This window comes from Pelodiscus sinensis, chromosome 5 (genome assembly GCF_049634645.1).
Source record: "Pelodiscus sinensis isolate JC-2024 chromosome 5, ASM4963464v1, whole genome shotgun sequence".
NCBI lineage: Eukaryota > Metazoa > Chordata > Testudines > Trionychidae > Pelodiscus > Pelodiscus sinensis.
This window is the reverse complement of record NC_134715.1, coordinates 90745182-90762341: the sequence shown is the minus strand read 5'-3', so window position 1 is coordinate 90762341 and position 17160 is coordinate 90745182. Positions and strand designations below refer to the sequence as shown.

General features: G+C 40.4%; 1 protein-coding gene across 6 annotated transcripts in view; it reads right to left on the bottom strand.

The window, feature by feature from the left end:
* Positions 1–17160, bottom strand: part of ATP8A1 (ATPase phospholipid transporting 8A1) — a 225167-nt gene that overhangs the window by 129944 nt on the left and 78063 nt on the right. For 3 of the 6 annotated variants that reach the window (XM_006111916.4, XM_006111917.4, XM_006111919.4), the window contains 3 exons: positions 12871–12959; positions 10999–11043; positions 2143–2215 (listed from right to left, as the gene is read on the bottom strand). In XM_006111916.4, coding sequence (XP_006111978.1) covers positions 2143–2215; positions 10999–11043; positions 12871–12959 — 207 coding nt within the window. The remainder of the gene's footprint in view (positions 1–2142; positions 2216–10998; positions 11044–12870; positions 12960–17160) is intronic. The other 3 variants (XM_075930509.1, XM_006111918.4, XM_075930510.1) reach the window with 1 other exon arrangement.

Below are 17160 nucleotides of genomic sequence, written 5' to 3'. Positions count from 1 at the left end.
CTGGGTGGCCAGGCTGGCAGCTCTCCTGCCCTAGCCGGCCACTTTCCTGTGCCTAGTGCGGAGATCGTGGACAAGGTCCACGATGTCCGCACTAGCCCAGGAAGGTGCCCGCCTCTTGCGGTCCAGGGCAAGCTCCCGGGAGCCGCCAGCCTGGTCCCGGGAAGAGGGGGTGGGCTGGGGGGCATCGGGTGGGTGGCTCTGTGCCGTGCCAGGTGCAGGGTCTGCTGGCTGGGTGCTGGCAGGCTTGCACCTGGCACAGGCACCGTAGCCAGCCCGTGCCCCTTTAAGGGGTCCGGGGCCGGGAGGGGGGCATAGAGTTTCCCTGGTGTTGGCCAGAGTGGCCACCAGGGAAACCTGGGGAGGGCTAGCGTCCCACTAGTTCGAATTAAGGGGCTACACACCCCTTAATTCGAACTAGCTAGTTCGAACTAGGCTTAATCCTCGTAAAATGAGGTTTACCTAGTTCGAACTAAGCGCTCCGCTAGTTCGATTCAAATTCGAACTAGCGGAGCGCTAGTGTAGCGCCTATGAAAGTTAGTTCGAACTAACGTCCGTTAGTTCGAACTAACTTTGTAGTGTAGACATACCCAAAGAGAGATCAACCTGAGTCACAGGGAAAGGGAGAACACAGGATGCACAATCAGCAGCAGAAGGCAATATTGGATCAGGAAAGAGCTAATTCCCAGAGCAGCCAGAAAGTCATACCCTAGTAATGTGTGAACCCTGTGACACTTTCCATAATTCAGCTCTGAGTTCAGTTGTTTATAATTTTGCCAAACTTTAACTATTTGGACAGAAATTATCCATGCCTGTCTATTTCAGACTGATTTACTTTGGACACTTTTATCAAAAGTATTTTAGCCATTTCTCAAAACAAGATTAGGAGAAGTTATATTGTTTTTCCCACATAAACCATAATTTCCCAAATGGATTTCTAAGATGTCTAGTTGCCAATACTAAAGACACTTAGAGAAGATTATTATATAAATGCAAACATAAGCACCAACTCTGTGGATGCTTTGAGACTGAGCATCCACAGAAAAAAATAGTGGTCATTAACTGTCAGCCCTATGACTCACCTCCCCCCTGTCCTCTCAGCCCTCTCCCGTGCAGGCTAGTATTGTACCATCAATCAGCTCCTCCCCTTCTCTCCCAGAATCTTTCACTTACTATGATCAAGCTGTTCACTGGTATACAGGAGACCCTGGGGACAGGGATAGGAGTGGGGGCAGGAAGAGGTGATGTGGTGGCAGAATAGGGTAGGAAGAGGCAGAGAGGAAGCAGGAAGACATGAAGCAAGATGGAGGCTGGGGGAAAGGGTGCAGCCTGAGACAGAGTGGTAATTGGGCACTCCCCTACTACAGGAACTTGGTTCCTTTGAGTGCAAATGAGAAGACAGAACTCCACTAAAAGTGAGGCTGTTCAACTGTAAAAACAACAATCCCCTATATTGTACAGAATGAAACATTTCTGAAAAAAATGACTTCATTCAAGAAATAGTCTGGAAGAAGAAATGGTATAACTATATAGAGAATCACCAATTTTAGAAACCTTTTCAGTTTCACTTTCAAAATGGGGCAGCTCCTGTCTTTCTTATATTCATAGCTCTGAATTTTTCTAGAAAAGAGGTACATGTTCACTAGTTTCTGTTATAAGATCTGATCCAGCAAAGCACTTGAGCATGTGATTAACATTACTAGGATCTCCAATTTTAATTACAAGCAGGAAGAAGAAACTGTGAATGGGCTAGAACCCTTTATTTCTTAGGTGGAGGCAGGAAGTCACAAAACTTGCATGTACCCCTCTAATGGGTCCTGCTCACCAAAAGTCTCCAGCTCGGATACACTGGACACAAAGTCACCAGCGATGGAATATATATGTGCACAAGACATCTCAGAGAACACATGGGTTTAATTATAATTAAATGTCCATGGCTAATGAGTATAATTAAACGTCCATGGCTAATGAGTATACAGCTTCTCATGAACAGAAAGCTGGGCTATTATTTGCATAGAATATAGGTTGGTTTCATATATATATATATATATAATTTAATTTCTTTTAAAAGATGCTCTTTTTTTGTTTTTTTGAAATCACTCCTTTCATTTTGTAAAACAAGATCATCTTTTCTATTGCACTTACATGATTGTTTTGTAGATTCTCCAGCAGCGATGGATCACTAAATGGTTTTTCTTCTCCAACCTGTGAGTCCTGACTAACAAAAATGAAGTAGAGAAGTCAAAAGAACATCATTAGTATTTTCTTAATCATTCATTTAAAATTCAATAGCCTCATACTAAAGCCAAACATAATTTTTGCATTTATTTATAGCCATGATACTATAATGTTAACTGACAAATGTACACAAGCACAAAGAGTAACTGAATGGAACCCATTATTTATTGGATAATTCTGAAATCTAAATAACTTTCTTAATATATAAAATTACAACACAGAAGCTACTGAGAGTTGGCCATTTGCTGGATGCTGGAACTGGGACACAGTAAAGATTAATCCCAAATAAAATTATAGGCTCCAATCCTGCATTCTGAGTTCCACGTGGGTATAAAAAGCCTCCTGTGCAATCTCACTGAAGTCACTGGGACTCCGCTTACGTGCTGGGGTTTGTCCACACTGAGTAGATGATAGTATCTACAATTATTCTTAATAGTGAAACATTTGTGAGTATGCACCATAAGCTAAGAAAAATATAAAAATTCAGCAATAGTATTAAAGTTTAATTAATCATAAATACAAAATTTCCAAACAATACGACCATTACAATACACATAGGCTACGTCTACACTGGCATGATTTTTCAGAAATGCTTTTAACGGAAAACTTTTCCGTTAAAAGCATTTTTGGAAAAGCGCGTCTAGATTGGCAGGACGCTTTTCCGCAAAAGCGCTTTTTGCGGAAAAGCGTCCGTGGCCAATCTAGACGCACTTTTCCACAAAAAAGCCCCTATCGCCATTTTCGCGATCGGAGCTTTTTTGCGGAAAACAGTACTGTGCTGTCTAAACTGGCCCTTTTGTGCAAAAGTCTTTCGGAAAAAGACTTTTGCCTGAATGGGAGCAGCATAGTATTTCCAGAAAAACACTGACAATCTTATATGAGATCGTCAGTGCTTTTCCGGAAATTCAAACGGCCAGTGTAGACAGCTGGTAAGTTTTTCCGGAAAAGCGGCTGATTTTCTGGAAAAACTTGCCAGTCTAGACACAGCCATATAGTATGTCTGAGTTTCCAACTATGTCCCTTCTAACCCTCATAACCTCTGTAACAGAAAGAGGGCCTGAAGCATAAAACCTGATACAAGGCCTGAGACCTGAACCCAAGTCAGGCTATCAGCAGAAGTCAGGCCCAGCTATAAGGTAAACACATGTTTGAAAGATTGTTGTCCAATACATGAACATGGGAAAAACATGGTTGGTATTGCTAAAACACAGGCATTCCTAAGAAGTACTATGTATTAGATATTCATAAACACATTGAAGAAGGGTAGCAAAAAAACACCCCAATATGTGTGTCGGTATAAAACACATGAAGGATGCTATATAGCCAGACTGATCCATCATGAAGATAAGGTGCGGATGACAGAATAATGGATGGAGATGTTTTGTTTGAACCAACAGATATAAGGTGCAGGGTGGTAATTAATCACATTAGAAGAGTAATATGTTACTTGTTTGTATCAGTGTATAACAGAGGAGTCACAGAAACAATGTCTTAGTCTGGCCTGGGGGCAATGGAAAGTTCTGATGCTGACCAAGCTGGACCATTCTTAGGGACATGTATATTAATATCCCTGGAGTTCATAGGGTACTGTGCAAACCTGGCCAGGCACATTCACCACTGAGCTAAATCTGTGGTCCTTTTAATTAGTACAGGTTGGACTGCTCTTGTCTGACCCTTGGGACCTGACCGGTTCCAGAGGAGGGAATTTACTGGACAAGCGTAGGTCCCCTGATACCAGCCCCTCAGCCCACTGCCCCTCCCTGTTTTCGGTTCCTTCTGCATGGCTGAGCAGTCTGCAGGCCAACCCCACTGCCAAACAACAGGTTGTCGAATCAGGCTGCTGCAGCCCCAGCCCATGTGGCCCCAGTTGCACTGATTCTGCCGGGCTGCTGTGGCCAGCTTCTCCCCCACCCCAGGTAAAATTATCTGCAGAAGAAGCCTAAGCAGGGACTGCTGTACTGGAGATAAGGGGCTAAAATGGGGTCCAGCTGGGGCTACCCCCTAGAAGAGAATACCCAATCTGGGTTTACTAGGACCAGAATGTGCTCCCCGTTCCACCATGTGTCTAAGGAAAACTGCACAGAGGAACCAGTCAGTCAGTCAGAGACTCCAACCCAGTGATGCTGGAACAATTTTTATATTGGGGGGTGGTGGTGGTGCTGAAGGCAGAAACCATGTATGAGAGCTGTTATTACTTCAAGCATGGAGGTGCGGTACCACCCCTAATTTTAGCATCTATGCTCCAGCCAGAAACATTAGTTACAGAAACTGCTAAACCAGTATCTGACTGTTGCAGAAAAGGACCTGGGGATTACAGTAGATGAGAAGCTGGATATGAGTCAACAGTGTGCCCTTGTAGCCAAGAAGGCTAATGGCATATTAGGTTGCATGAAAAGGAGCATTGCCAGCAGATCCAGAGATGTCATTATTCACCTTTATTCGGGTCTGGTGAGGCCAAATCTGGAGTATTGTGTCCAGTTCTGGGCCCCCCACTACAAAAAGGAGAGGTTCCAGCAGAGGGCAACCAAAATGATTTGGGGGCTGGAGCATATGACTTATGAGGAGAGACTGAGGGATTTTGGTCTGTTTAGTCTGCAGAAGCAAAGAGTGAGGGGGGATTTGATAGCAGCCTTCAACTTCCTAAAGGGAGGTTCCAAAGAGGATGGAGAGAGGCTGTTCTCAGTAGTGACAGATGGCAGAACAAGGAGCAATGGTCTCAAATTGTGGTGGGAGAGGTCCAGGTTGGATATTAGGAAAGCTATTTCACTAGGAGGGTAGTGAAGCACTGGAATGGGTTACCTAGGGAAGTAGTGGAGTCTCCATCCCTAGAGGTGTTTAAGTCTCGGCTTGACAAAGCCCTGGCTGGGTTGATTTAGTTGGGATTGGTCCTGCCTAGAGCAGGGGGTTGGACTTGATGACCTTCTGAGGTCTCTTCCAGCTCTATGGTTCTATGATTCTATGACATTTAGACAACTTTTCAGAGTACTGACTGTACTTTCTCTGCCCTGTGCTGATTGGCTGCATACTTCATCCCTCTGCCTTCCAGTCTCTTCACCTCAACTTCACTCCACATCTGCCCCTCGTCTCTCTCCCTCACATTGTCTTCCCTTCAATGGCCTTTCTCCTTTTATTTCCACATCCCATTTAGCTTACCTCCTCCTAACTAAACTCATCTCACTATCCCACAAAAATGAATGGAACTAACATGTTTACTGTCATCAGATTGTTCACTCTGCTTGTGTGTTAGACATACTCCTTTTCTCACCTTGTATCTGTACTATTAAGGATATAAGCTCTTTGAGGAATGCTTTGTTCTATTCTGTGCCTGTACAGTGCCTAGCAAAGTGGTGCCCATTTTTGATTCTTAGGCACTATCATAATAAGCATGATTATTTCTAAACCAAAGATGAAATCCAAGTTCCCCTGAAGTTCAGAATTTTGCCCCCACTTCTTAAGAACAGTTTCTAGCATACCAACAGATAAAAACAAAGGGCAATATCACATCTGGAGGAACATTTTTAAAATCTTACAGTGAAAGATGGAATTTTGCAAAATGTTTCCATTCACTCAGAATTAGAACTTCAAGAACCAAGTGCTCAGATGGGATTACTGGAGTTTCCTGCTGCAAAATCCTACCTCAATATCTCAATGTGAATAGGAGTCACTTTGGCTCATCTGACAGCAAGGATAGCAAAGTGTATTCTTCAGTAGTTTTAACCATGCTATTAAGGTGTGAGACTACCAGCCCAAGGAGAGGACAGAGGTCCTATTTGCTGAGGTTGGATGCTAGCTAAGTTGAGGAGATAAATGCACCACTGACAGCACACTGATGGATGGATGAAGAAATGGCTAAAACAACACAAATAAATAGGCCCCAACTCCTCAATCCATTTTACGATGGTGGTGAGGAGTTCAGTCGATGAGAGAATCTATGAGAGAATTTCAGAAAAAGGACTGACCTCTCAGCATGCATCTATAACTGCAATACGCAGATTGATCTGACCAACCATATAAGGGAGCAGAAAACAAGGACAGGCTGTGACATTCTCCATCTCTGCATAACACAACAAAGAAAGGAGATGGAAGTGAACTGGAGAGATGATAGTACCAACATGTTGGGAAAAGGAGAAGTCATGAGAACCACTGGAGGAACTGGATTTATTATTAATAAGGAATGATCTCCAATAATCATCTCCTACAAGTTCAAGTCATGCACATTGGAGAGCTACACTTTCAACTGAACAAGATCATCACCCTCCAAGTTATTCAGATCTATGCTTCCACAAGCACAAGTGAAGGTGACAATGTAGAAGAATTCTATCAGGAGCTCAAGGGAACTGTCACTCAAAAAATCCACATAACCAATGGGCGATTTCAATGCTAAAGTTGGATGAGGGAAAAATATTAGAAGTTCATTGGAAGTTATGGCATCAATGAACAGAATCGGGGGCTCTGTCTACACTGGTGGGTTCTTGTGCCAAAATATGCAAATGAGGCTAAGCGTGGAATATTGCTGAGCCTCATTTGCATATCTAATGAGCCATCATTTTTGCGGAAGAGGCTCTTGTGCCAGAAGGAGCATCTACACTGCCCCTTCTTGCGCAAGAAAAATCCTCTTGCTCCATGCCCCTACGCTGATTATTTTAAGGAATAACGGCATAGCGCAAAAGGGTTTTTCTGGCGCAAGAAGGGGCACTTCAGACAGCTCTTTCTGGCACAAGAGCTTCGTCCGCAAAATGGCGGATCGTTAGATATGCAAATGAGGCTCAGTGATATGCCACGCTTAGCCTCATTTGCATATTTCTGGCGCAAGAACCCACCAGTGTAGACATAGCCTACGAGAAGTGCAACTGGCAACTCTGGTGGAGCCAAAATAAATATTCATTGGTAACACTTGGTTTAATAAGAAGGAAAGAAGGAAGTGGACATGGATCATGCCCAATGTGAAGAACAAGAATGAGACTGACTATATTCTGATCAATAAGCAACACATTGCATAAGACATCTCAGGAGTACCATAATTTAACACTGGTGGTGATTATTGCTTGCTTGCTCAGAGCACAGCTCACCAACAAAAAAAGGTAGTGAAGAAAGCATCGCAAATGGCAAATCAGAGACAGCAGCCAAAAACATTCAGTGTGGCAATATTGAAAGTGAACATTTCCAAGGAAGACTGGAGTCTTATAAACTCAGAATTATAAAAGCTTCATTAATAAGTTGAGGCAATGCATGAAATTAGTCAAGAAAGGAAGACTGAAAGGAGTGAAAGAAAAAAATCGCTGAAGAAATATGCAACTTATTAGAGAAGCAGAGGAATATGAAGAGCTCTGCAAGTCAATATGAAGAAGTCCTCTGCAAGCTGATATGAAGAAGACTAAAGGAGGACTTTGAGAACTACTGAAATGAAAGGCTCTTAAAGATGGTTGAAGATTGCTGAACATTCAAAATGCAAAATGGGATTTTACACTGTGCAGGTCAACAATAGTGGCATTGAAGAATAGCGATGGAAAAACAGTAATTGACAGAACAGAGATAAAAGTGGTCTGCAAAGATTTCTACATGAACTGCTCACATTTCAAATAAATGCCCTGTATCAACAGCTCACAGACCAACAAGCATGTACTCCCAGGCCTGGTCCGTGAAATTTGACAGATAGTTCACCAAATGAAGGTGCCGCAGGTAAAGATGGACTAATAATCAAAATGGTAATAGCTGGACGCCAAGATCTCTGGGAAAACTTTGTTCAGAGGTTTAGCCATTATTTGGAAATGCAGAAGATACCATCTAACTGGAAGGATTACAATGACATTCTGCTGCACAAGAAAGGTTATGATGTAAAGAACTATTGTCCCATATGCCTAATGTCACGTTTACAAACTAACATGTCCCCAAAATAACAACAAACTTACTTTCACAGACTCTGTATTACCTTCATCGACTGCAAAAAAGCACTCGACAGCACAGAGATCAATGCAGGATTGAAAGCACTTGCAGAGCAGGGCATCAACACAAACCTTATCACACTATTAAAGGAATCAAATTCTGACTGCAATACAATATAACTTTATTTGATACTCCCCTTGGCATCCCAAGTAAGAAATGTTTGAAACAAGTAAACTCTTCACAACCTGCTTCGACATGGTAATTAGGTGGATGAATTGAAAGGGTGGAAACAGCATTACTGGAAATCAGTTAAGTCATCTTAGAGTTGCAAGATGATATGTTGATTGATGAAAATACTATCAAACTACAGAAAAAGCTGCAAGAATGCAATACAAAAAGCAGCCAAGTTTTGGACTGAAAATAAACTGTTCCAGAATGAAATTGATGAGATCTGATACCTTTCCAAAATCCCAAATAACAATCAAGTGAGAGAAAATAGAAGAAGTTGTGTATTATGTTTATTTGGGCCAAGTAATTAACATGGGCCATGATTAGGAAGGTGAACTCTCACATAGCAAAAAAAGCAGATTGGTGTGTATTCAATTCTATCAAGGAAAAATCAACAAGGCAAAATGAGCCAACCTCTTCAATGCAACAATATTGCCAGTACAGTTGTATGACAGTGAAACATGAGCAATAACAAAGATAGTGGAGCAGCAACTGTCTGTCACAAAGAGAGCAATGGAAAGAAGAATTTTGGGAATTTCAATCCACAAGCAAGTTCTCACTGAAGTGATCAGAGAGCAGAGTGGAGTGCAAGATGTAATTGTTGAGAGCATGTGTAGTAAAATGCAATGAGCTGGGCTAATAGCAAGATTCACTGACAATCAATGGACTGCAGCTGTCACCCAGAGGTACCCACAGGAACTGAAATGATAACCCAGCTAATCTCCAAAAAGATGGGAAAATTTTATTGTGAAAAGACATTGCCACACATGGAGAAGGAAGGGCAGGATACGAGAATGGAAGATGTGTTGTGATTGGCGCAATTTACTAATGGGTTGAAATCTGATCAATCAAGGTGACCAAGGTGATTGAAGTTTCAAACATTAACATAATAATATAATAATGTTAGAATCTTTGTCTATAGTTTGAATGAGAAAAAAAATAAATGCTCCTTAATGTTCTGTCATCAATAACTGGAAAGATCAGAACCCGGAAAATATTTTATCAGCGTTAAAAGAAAATATAAATTAATCAGTTTATTTGTAGAGATAATCTCTCTCCAATAAGACACAATACATCTCAGGTACAAAACTAAACATGTAGAAAGCAGTAAGATATTCTATTTTAAGATCTGTGAGTTTTCTATTGATTATACCAGAGAAAATGTGTCATGATTGGATTTAAGACTGAAAAAGTTTTACATTTCTGAAAAGTCTATAAAGCATGCAGTCACTGAATCAAACTACAAATATCTTTAAAATTCCAGATCCTATGAACATTTAATATTTGCTTAACTTTGAGTATATTAGTTGTTCCATTTAACTTCAATGAGACTAGTTATATGTGCTAAGTCAAGTACATTTGGGTATGTCTACACTAGCTCCCTAGCTCGAACTAGGTAGGCTAATGTAGGCATTCAAAGTTGCAAATGAAGCCCGGGATTAAATATCCCGGGCTTCATTTGCATCTTCCCGAGCGCCGTCATTTTTAAAAGTCCCTTAGTCCGAATTCCGTGCCCGCGGCTACATGCGGCATGGAGTAGGTAGTTTGAATTAGGATCTCTAATTCAAACTACTGGTACATCTCGTTCCATGAGGAGTAAAGGTAGTTCGAATTAGGATCTCTAATTTGAACTACCTACTCCGTGCCGCGTGTAGCCGCGGGCACGGAGTTCGGACTAAGGGACTTTTAAAAATGGCGGCGCCTGGGAAGATGCAAATGAAGTCTGGGATATTTAAATATATGCAACTTCGAATGCCTATGTTAGCCTCCTTAGTTCGAACTAGGGGGCTAGTGTAGACATACCCTATGTGTTTTCAGGAGTGGGCTATGGTTCACCAGATAATATTCTATTTCAAGATCCAGTTCAAGTAATTCATTATTTTTAAATTAGCAAACAAGTAGTTGATAATCTAGCAACAATATTTATTCCTACTGAAAACAGGAAATGCTGTGCATTTGTAACAAAATGTTGTAGTGTTTTAGGTGAAGTGCTGTAGCTATTCAAGTCAATGGCAAAACTACTATCAACTTCAAACAGGGGTCAGAATTTCACCTCTCAATATTTTACTTGAACATAGTTTTGAGCTTCTTAATGTATATTGTTTGAGATGAGGACATATGTAGTGCTGATATTAACAGCTATCCATTAAAAAATAAACCATTACAATATAGAGAGATGGTTTGTTATATTAATATTTCCTCTCAACTATTAGACTATTTTTCTAATGCTTGAATAACTGAGTACAGAAATATATCTGACTCTTGTTTTTACATGTATCTATCATACTTTGAAAAGTTTACATTAAAAATCCTCAACAGCAATGACCCTATCAGTTACCTTGTTCTCTACAATAGACAATTTAAAGTTATATTATTGGCAAGACAAGTTTAGATTCAAATGGAATGGTCAAATTTTCTTAACCCTTCTCATCTGCATATAAAACGTGAGTAATTCTGGCCCCAAATAATAACAATTTAGCAATAACAAATATTGACTCAGTAAAAATGCATATAAAATTCAATCTGTGTGTGCAAGTTTGAATACCTGTTCACAATATTTCTAAGCTGTGCATTTTTAAAATGTCACAGCTTAAACAATACTAAATTATGAATTTTGAACAAAAGAGATACTAAGCAATCTTTAATGCTTACCAATCATCTGAAGAACAACTATAATCCTCAGGCTCAGGACAATGGCTGCACAAAAAGCAAAGAAAGGATAGAAATAGAGGGAAAATATAATCACAAAGAGGCTACAAAATCAGGTCACATATGAAAGAAAAGTTAGTAAAGGAAATGAATTTCTAAAAGAGAAAACATTTTAGAGTACCTCAAAAGAACTGATAGTGCCAAAATATCAGGAAAAAGAAAATGCTGCAGTAAAATATAGAGTGTTTGTTGGGGCTCTATAATATGCAACCAGGCTAAGTTAATTCATGCTTGATTTATCTTTATGAATGGGTATCCAACAAACTGCCTGATCCAAAGCCCATTTAAGTCAATGGAAGATTCCCATTGATTTCATTAGACTTCAGATTAGCCCATTACTATGGTTAAAAAAAACCTGAAAATCTAATATCAGAGAAAATTAGAGATTTCCTACAGCACAAGATATTTTCAATGCATTAGTTCAAGAGATGCCAAGACACTTACATAAATACAAAATACTGTATAACTAAGTCAAAACAGAAACCATGGGGCAGATCTTCAGCTGGTGTAGTGATTGCTTCACTGAAGTCAGTGGAACTATATAATTTATACTAGCTGAAGATGTGCTCCTAACCTTGCAAACTGGTTTACACTAGTTAATTCTGCATGTACATTATATCATAAAAGCACTCATTTTGAAAATATGTGTAATTAAATACGTATTTGTTCTGCAAAGTGTCCTGAAAGTGCTGAACTTCACAAATGACCGTATAGTATGAAGGAATTCAACCTCTCATAGCATAGGTGAAATTATTTACCACATCATTAGTGATGTATTTTCAAGAAGCTACAGATGAAATAGAGCAGTTTTATTTCTCTGCCCAGCCCCCTCATCAAATCTGCTCTGAAAGGAGAAAGCAATCAAGAAAGAAAATTCTCAGGGATGTTGCTCTCTGAGATGCCCCTAAATTATCTGGCTTTCTGATATATTATGGACAGTGAATCCTTTCAAAGGAGAAGCTCTATTAAAGATGCTTATGTCTCATGCAAGGGAGATGGCATGGATATGAGGAGGCCACAGGGATCAATTTATATCAATGTAATTTCATTTTTTTTAAAAAGATTGATTTAAATCATGTTGAGTTATGAATAGCTATTATGAACATGTGTGCTACTGTAACTTTAGATTAAAATTTAAAATAAATTAAGTTGCAAAAACTGTTCATTTTTTCACTACTATTGGGTATCATATTTGAATAATCAAAACTGTTACAAGCCAAAACAAATAAATACATAAATAAAATGAAAATGGAAAATTAAAAATTAAAATTATAATGCCACAAACTCTTAACTAGGCACATACTTTGTACTCACATAAATAGTCCATTAACTTCAATGGGACTATCTCATGTGATTAAAGAAAGCAAATATCTAAATTTCTCAGAATCTGAAGTTAAGATTATATTTTTACTAAAAACTTCTTAGTGATATAAAATCTTTACTACTAAAAAACAAAATGGCTTTAGTGTTAACAATGAAAAGTTATTTAACTTTCATTACATTAATAAAGCTGTGAACTTGTATGATATAGGCAAAGGACAAAATTTTCAATGCTTAAAAGTTAGGGTCCTAAAACCATACTGATGCATGCCAGGGTGAGATTTCTAAAATATTTAAGTGATTTAAGAGTAAAAGTATTATTGATTTTGAACTGCAAACTCTTTTATGTAGAGACTAGATAAAGAATATTAGCCTCATAACCAACAACTCTTTTCATAACCACGAGAAAAAGATCTTCTTAACTATGTCCAATGCCAGGAGGAAATTAAAGAAAAATTAGCAACTTTAATTTGATATTAAAATCTAAACACTTACCCATAAGCAACTCCTGCTATAGTGCACTTCTTAAACTGCATGACATTGCAAGTCAGGGTACCAGTTTTGTCAGAAAATATGTATTTGACCTAAATAAATTTTAAAACTCATTACAATAGTATATTCTGTACATATTTCTATATTTAACAATTCATAGATGTTAACATACTTTAGCCATTTCTACAATTAACTACTTTACTCATTTTACTAAGTATAAAAATATTTGACTTATAACATAAATCTTATGAATACATGCTTAATATCTATAATTTCCAACTGCAAAATATATTAAAATGGATGTACAGATTGGGCTTGATTCAATAAATGGAAATATGCTCCACAGATTGCAGAATCATAGAATAATAATAGGACTGGAAGGGACCTCGAGAGGTCATCGAGTCCAGCCCCCCGCCCTCAAGGCAGGATCAAGCTCCGTCTACACCATCCCTGACAGATGTCTATCTAACCTGTTCTTAAATATCTCCAGAGAGGGAGATTCCACCACCTCCCTTGGCAATTTATTCCAATATTTGACCACCCTGACAGTTAGGAATTTTTTCCTAATGTCCAATCTAAACCTCCCCTGCTGCACTTTAAGCCCATTACTCCTTGTCCTGTCCTCAGAAACCAAGAGGAACAAATTTTCGCCTTCCTCCTTGTGACACCCTTTTAGATATTTGAAAACCGCTATCATGTCCCCCCTTAATCTTCTTTTTTCCAAACTAAACAAGCCCAGTTCATGAAGCCTGGCTTCATAGGTCATGTTCTCTAGACCTTTAATCATTCTTGTCGCTCTTCTCTGTACCCTTTCCAATTTCTCCACATCTTTCTTGAAATGTGGCGCCCAGAACTGGACACAGTACTCCAGCTGAGGCCTAACTAGTGCAGAATAGAGCGGCAGAATGACTTCACGAGTTTTGCTTACAACACACCTGTTGATACAACCTAGAATCATATTTGCTTTTTTTGCAACAGCATCACACTGTTGACTCATATTCAACTTGTGGTCCACTATGACCCCTAGATCCCTTTCCGCCATGCTCCTTCCTAGACAGTCGCTTCCCATCTTGTATGTATGGAACTGATTGTTCCTTCCTAAGTGGAGCACTTTGCATTTCTCTTTATTAAACCTCATCCTGTTTACCTCTGACCATTTCTCTAACTTGCTAAGGTCATTTTGAATTATGTCCCTATCCTCCAAAGAAGTTGCAACCCCACCCAGTTTGGTATCATCTGCAAACTTAATAAGAAATTCCACTACTGCCTGAAATTAATGGCACAAGTAGTATAGGGTCATGTTTCTGGCAAAGGTCAGTCCTTCTAACTATACTTATTGTACTAATATCCTTATGAGGAAACTTCTTTCTAAACCCAAATCATCAATTAAAATATGTGAATAAACCCAAGCTAAACTCCTGTGTTCTCAGTGCCTGATTCAAATGTAGAAGGGACCAAAGACACACATGTTGCAGGATAGGGGTAAGGCACAGCTGGGAAGGGGTTGGGATAAGGAGCTTTGGAAGTGGGAAGGAGCAGAACCTTGGACTGGAGGCTGAGGAGGTGGAGAAGAGAAACTTGGAGTTGGGGTTGCATACATGTGAGATTGGAATTAGCTGGACAGAGAATCAGACTTAGAGCTGGGGGAATAGACTAGAACAAGAAGCTAGTGTGTGGAACAAGGAAAGGGGGCTGGTATGACAGATTTAACATGGAGCCATGATTGGGATGGGGAACTATGCCTGGGCAAAGAAACTGGACTAGAAGCTGAGGGGATACTTAGACTGGACAAGGAATCCATAGAAAAAAAGTGGACAAAGAGCTATTGGAACTAAGGTGTGGTAGGCAGTGAGACAGTCAAGTTGGAAGGAGGAAAGACAAGCCAGATGAGGACCTAATACAGTGTTCTCAACTCGTTTCAGTCCACGGACCACCAGGCCAATCAAAAAATTTTCGTGGACCACCTCCTTTTTGAGACATGATAAAAAAAGAGCAGACAACAAACATTTTGGTTTGAAATTTATTTCTTACTAACAGATTTTTGGATTCTCTTCTCACTGACAAGCTTTTCAATGTTTGGAGTGGTACTTGATAATGCACAACAAATATCGCTTTCCACTGCAAGCTGATTCCTCTGTTTGGACTTAACGTGCAACAAACACAAAAATCCAGTCTCACACATATAAGTTGATGCAAATGGCAAAAGAAATCTGACTGCATGTGCTGACAGATTTGGGTAACTCACGGTCACGCTGACCCAAAATTTCTCTATGGTAGACTTGCGCCGCAAAATCATTTTTCAGATCCAAGAATTCCTCCTGCAGATCCTCTGGAACATTATTAACATCTGTTTTAAATGGATTCCTGATAAAAGATAATCCATCCCTTGTCTTGTCCACCTCTGGAAAGTATCATTAGAATTCAGTTTGTAGCTTCCATAAATGATCAAGAATTTGCGTCTGAATGGCTTTCTTTCCCCCGAGCATGGCATCCACATATGGAAATTGAACCAAATTATTGCCTTTGACTCTTACGATCCAGAGTTCCAATTTGTCAAGAAAAGCCTTGATGATGCTTTGGTGAGAGAACCAATTTGCACCTTTCCCTTGCAGCTGAAGATTCAGTTTGTTCAAGATTCCAAAAATATCGACAAGATACACAAGTTCTAAATTTGACTTCGTCAGCACGTTTCGGAATTCCTCTTTCCCTTGAGCTTGGAGAAATAAATCCAACTCCTCTCTCAACTGAAAAACTCTGTTGAGAACATTCACTGCTGACAACCACTGTATAGAAATGTAGAACAGCAACACTTCAAAGTCGGAACTCATCTCCAGGCAAAATCTTTTTAACAGTCTGGTGTTCAGAGCCGATGACTTGATGTGATTCACCACTTTCACCAACCCTTTGAAAATGGCATTCAGTTGATCAGGCAATATTTTTGATGCCAAAGCTTCCCTATGAATGAAGCAATGAACTCTGGTTTCACCAGCGTTTGGAAGCCCGATCTTGAGCCCAGCATGGCAGGTGCATCATCAGTGGTGACACCCACAAGATTTACCCAATCCAGATCATGTACGTCAAAGAAATTGTTAACAATTTCCATCACATCCTGAGCCTTTGTGGTGGTAGCAAGAGTCTTAAAAAGAAACTCGTCTTTGAAGTTTCCCTCAACCATGTATTGTGCGAACACCAATAGCTGAGAGCACAATGTGACGTCAGTCGATTCATCCAATTGTATGGCAAACAGTGGAGACTTCTTTATTTCATCTACAACTTGTTCACTGATGTTCTGTGATATCTCATTTATCCGTCTCGATACTGTGTCATTTGAGACAGATATACCATTCAGCTTCCTTGCTGCTTCCTCACGAAGAACAAGCTGCACCATCTCTTTTGCACAGGGGAGCACAAGTTGCTCTACAATGGTATGAGGCTTCTTGGCCTGTGCAACTTTGTTTGCAACAACGTAGGAAGTGCACACTGCATTGCTTGTCTTGTTGAGTCGAGGTGCTGCTGTTTCAGACCTGATAACCGCCGCTCAAAATAATCTTCATCCTTTTGCAACAAGTTGGGGTGACACTTTTTGAGATGGAGTTTCAGCTTAGCCGGCTTCATTGAGTCATTCCCCAAGACTTTGAAACAAATAACATATTGTGGCAAATCCATGCTGCCTGTTTCTTGACAAGTGAAGCCGAATTTGATGTAATCCTCTGAATACTTGTGCTTGACATTTCTTCCTGTCGTTGCCATTATAAACAAACTACACCACACCTGTAAAACAGTACATGTAGCACAGGATGAACAACATGGCAACCATTCAGCACGATGGCGGCAGCTACACTGACGCTCAGAGCCTCAGATGGAAGTTACTGGCAATACAATGCAGTTGCGTCCTAGGTGACGCTATGGATGATGCGCCGCGTGCTTGTGAACATGGTGTAGCGGGTTCCCTCACTTTTTTTTTTCTGCCCAGTTCTTCCTTCCAGGGTGGACAGTTGGGGGAAGTGGCTGGCTGCTCGGACATGCCACATTTGGGTGTGGTGGGGGCTTCACAGCACTGACCTCTGGCAGTGACCACTCCTCAGTTGCTCTGCACCCACCTTCCGGGGGAGTATAGTCCATGTTGTTATGGTCCACTTCTCCTCCAGGGTCCTCCCGACACTCGGGGATCCCAAGTTCTTCTCCTTGGGGATTCCTAACTCCCTTCGAACTGTCCTAGCCTCAGGCCCCCTGCCAGCCCCTTAACAGCCCCTCCGGGCAGGCCGCAGGATCTCCAGGCCCCTACTCCCTGGC